Source organism: Hypomesus nipponensis, chromosome 14 (assembly GCF_054491055.1).
Source record: "Hypomesus nipponensis isolate SF chromosome 14, ASM5449105v1, whole genome shotgun sequence".
In the NCBI taxonomy this organism is placed as follows: Eukaryota; Metazoa; Chordata; class Actinopteri; order Osmeriformes; family Osmeridae; genus Hypomesus; species Hypomesus nipponensis.
The window spans coordinates 2,687,501-2,690,000 of NC_140374.1; the positions used below are offsets into that span (position 1 = coordinate 2,687,501).

Here is a 2,500-nt window from a genome sequence, read left to right on the forward strand (position 1 = left end):
CATGCACCCTACGCTCCAAAACATCTCACAGACAAACCATGACTCTCCCTCTACCACTCACTCACTCACTCACACACTCACACACTCACTCACTCATTCACTCACCCACCCAAATGGGTAATGGGCCATCTGGGATGTTGCCAAGGGGACAAGGAGGCTGGATGAGGGGCCAGGAAGAGGGGCTGATTCCCAGGAAGAGGGGCTGATTCCCAGGGTTCAAAACAACAACACTGTCTTTCACTTTCCCAGGCTGGCAGCTACACATAGTCTTCTGCCCACCCCCCTCTCTCTCTCTCTCTCTCCCTCTCCTCTCTCTCTCTCTCTCTCTCTCTCTCTCTCTCTCTCTCTCTCTCTCTCTCTCTCTCTCTCTCTCTCTCTCTCTCTCTCTCTCTCTCTCTCCTCCCTCTCTTTCTCTCTCCTCTCTCTCTCTCTCTCTCTCTCTCTCTCTCTCTCTCTCTCTCTCTCTCACTCTCTCTCTCACTCTCTCTCTCTGTCTCTCTCTCTCTCTCTCTCTCTCTCTCTCTCTCTCTCTCTCTCTCTCTCTCCTCTCTCTCTCTCTCTCTCTCTCTCTCTCTCTCTCTCTCTCTCTCTCTCTCTCTCTCTCTCTCTCTCTCTCTCTCTCTCTCTCTCTCTCTCTCTCTCTCTCTCTCTCTCTCTCTCACACACACACTCTCTTTCACACACTCTCTCTCACTCTCTCTCTCTCACTCTCTCTCTCACTCTCTCTCTCTGTCTCTCTCTCTCTCTCTCTCTGTCTCTCTCTCTCTCTCTCTCTCTCTCACACACACACTCTCTCTCTCACTCTCTCTCACACATTCTGTCTTTAACATACTCTCACACACTCTCCCAAACTCTCTCACATGCACACGGCTAAACTAAAGTACAACCATGACAGTTTGTCTGACACTTTCTACACACCGGCATTCTCATTGTTGCCCGTTGCATGTGGTTTACTTCCACTACATTTAGTTATTTACATCTGTTACTTCTCTCCTCAGATAGCAGCAGTAGTTACTGAACCGAACACAGTCAACTGGGGAGGCCTGGGTTACTGGTCTCCTCGGTCTCTTTCCCCCAGCTCTCAGGGTAATTCAGTCATGTTTGCAGGGTCTGTCACTTCTAAAACCATATGGTCAGAGTGCAGCATAACAGCAGATGAGTGGAAAATCAACCGGCCATCTGATGTCTGGGAAAGCTGCCAGAAATACCAGAGAAGGGCCCTGTTTGCTGCTAGAGGAACAAGATTAACTGAAATGTCACTTAATCTCAGAAAACAGAGGAGGGGTGAGGACCGGAGCAGAGGGGTGGATGGAGAGAGGGATGAGAGGACATTAAAAGAGTCAAAGGTAGAAGGGAACACAGGAGGTAGAAGACAGATCCCCTCAGATCTTTAAACCGTCTCAAAAACAGACCGCAAACATATTTCTTTACCTGTCCATCTCCAAAACCAATACTTCCGTCGACGGTTCATTTCCCCAAAACCAAATATATCCAAAGTCAACAGCTTATCTTTTAGTCAAAACCAATATTTCAGTCCTGCCGGCTGAGTATCCAGCCACCAAGCACTGGTCTCTCCTCCACGCCCTCACCTACCCGAGCAGCAGGACTGCGGCCGGTACCTCCGGTAGCCGCTAGCTAGGAAGTCCATGTCCAGGTTGTCGCTAGCGGTAAGGGAGATGTTGTGTCAGGGTAAGATCCGGTATAGGTAGAGACAGAGAACGAGGGAGGGAGGGAGAGAAAGACGGAGTCTGAAATGGGCAAAAGTGCACATCTACTGAGGCAACACACTTCCTGCACATGAATGGTGGCCGAAAATACACCTCTCTCTCTCTCTCGCCTACCTCACTTCCTCTTTTCTTTCCAGAGGCAGTTAAACAATGAGGCTGGGGTTGGGCTGGGGGCTGACCGAGAGAGAGAGTGAGAGTGAGAGAGAGAGAGAGAGAGAGAGAGAGAGAGAGAGAGAGAGAGAGAGAGAGAGAGAGAGAGAGGAGGGGGGACCAGAACCATGCACAGTCTGTCACAGCTGGGTTTGATACCCATGACTCGGCCCAGGTCTGTGGTTCTGACTCAGCCCAGGTCTGTGGTTCTGACTCGACCCAGGTCTGTGGTTCTGACTCAATGAGATAAGCTGCCATTGTATCAGGGGATCTGAAGTCCTCTGGAAAATAACAAACACATTATAATGTAGATCTTAACTTGAATAACAGCATGCTTGAGCAACCATCCGGCTCAATAACAAACGCACCCCCACCACGGCCGGATGTGTGTCATTACACTTCTCTCTCTTTACCCAATACATTTTTATACAAACAGACTGGGATCAGTCACCTCTCTCCTTCACGCTTTCCTCTCTCTCTCCTCTATTCTTCTCTCTCCTTCCTCTCTCTCATCTCTCCTTCCTCTCTCTCATCTCTCCTTCCTCTCTCTCATCTCTCCTTCCTCTCTCTCATCTCTCCTTCCTCTCTCTCATCTCTCCTTCCTCTCTCTCATCTCTCCTTCC

At 49.7% G+C, this 2,500-nt stretch overlaps 1 protein-coding gene across 5 annotated transcripts in view; it reads right to left on the bottom strand.

Annotated features, from left to right (window-relative positions):
* Window positions 1–2,500, bottom strand: part of fgd4a (FYVE, RhoGEF and PH domain containing 4a) — a 49,678-nt gene that overhangs the window by 40,457 nt on the left and 6,721 nt on the right. For 2 of the 5 annotated variants that reach the window (XM_084672990.1, XM_084672989.1), the window contains exon 1: window positions 1,432–1,563. The exons of 1 other annotated variant lie outside the window; for it this stretch is intronic. In XM_084672990.1, the coding sequence (XP_084529116.1) occupies window positions 1,432–1,471 (40 nt within the window). In that variant the 5' untranslated portion in view covers window positions 1,472–1,563. Of the gene's footprint in view, window positions 1–1,431; window positions 1,564–1,593; window positions 1,759–2,500 lie in introns of those variants that run through there. 2 more of the 5 variants (XM_084672988.1, XM_084672992.1) reach the window with 2 other exon arrangements.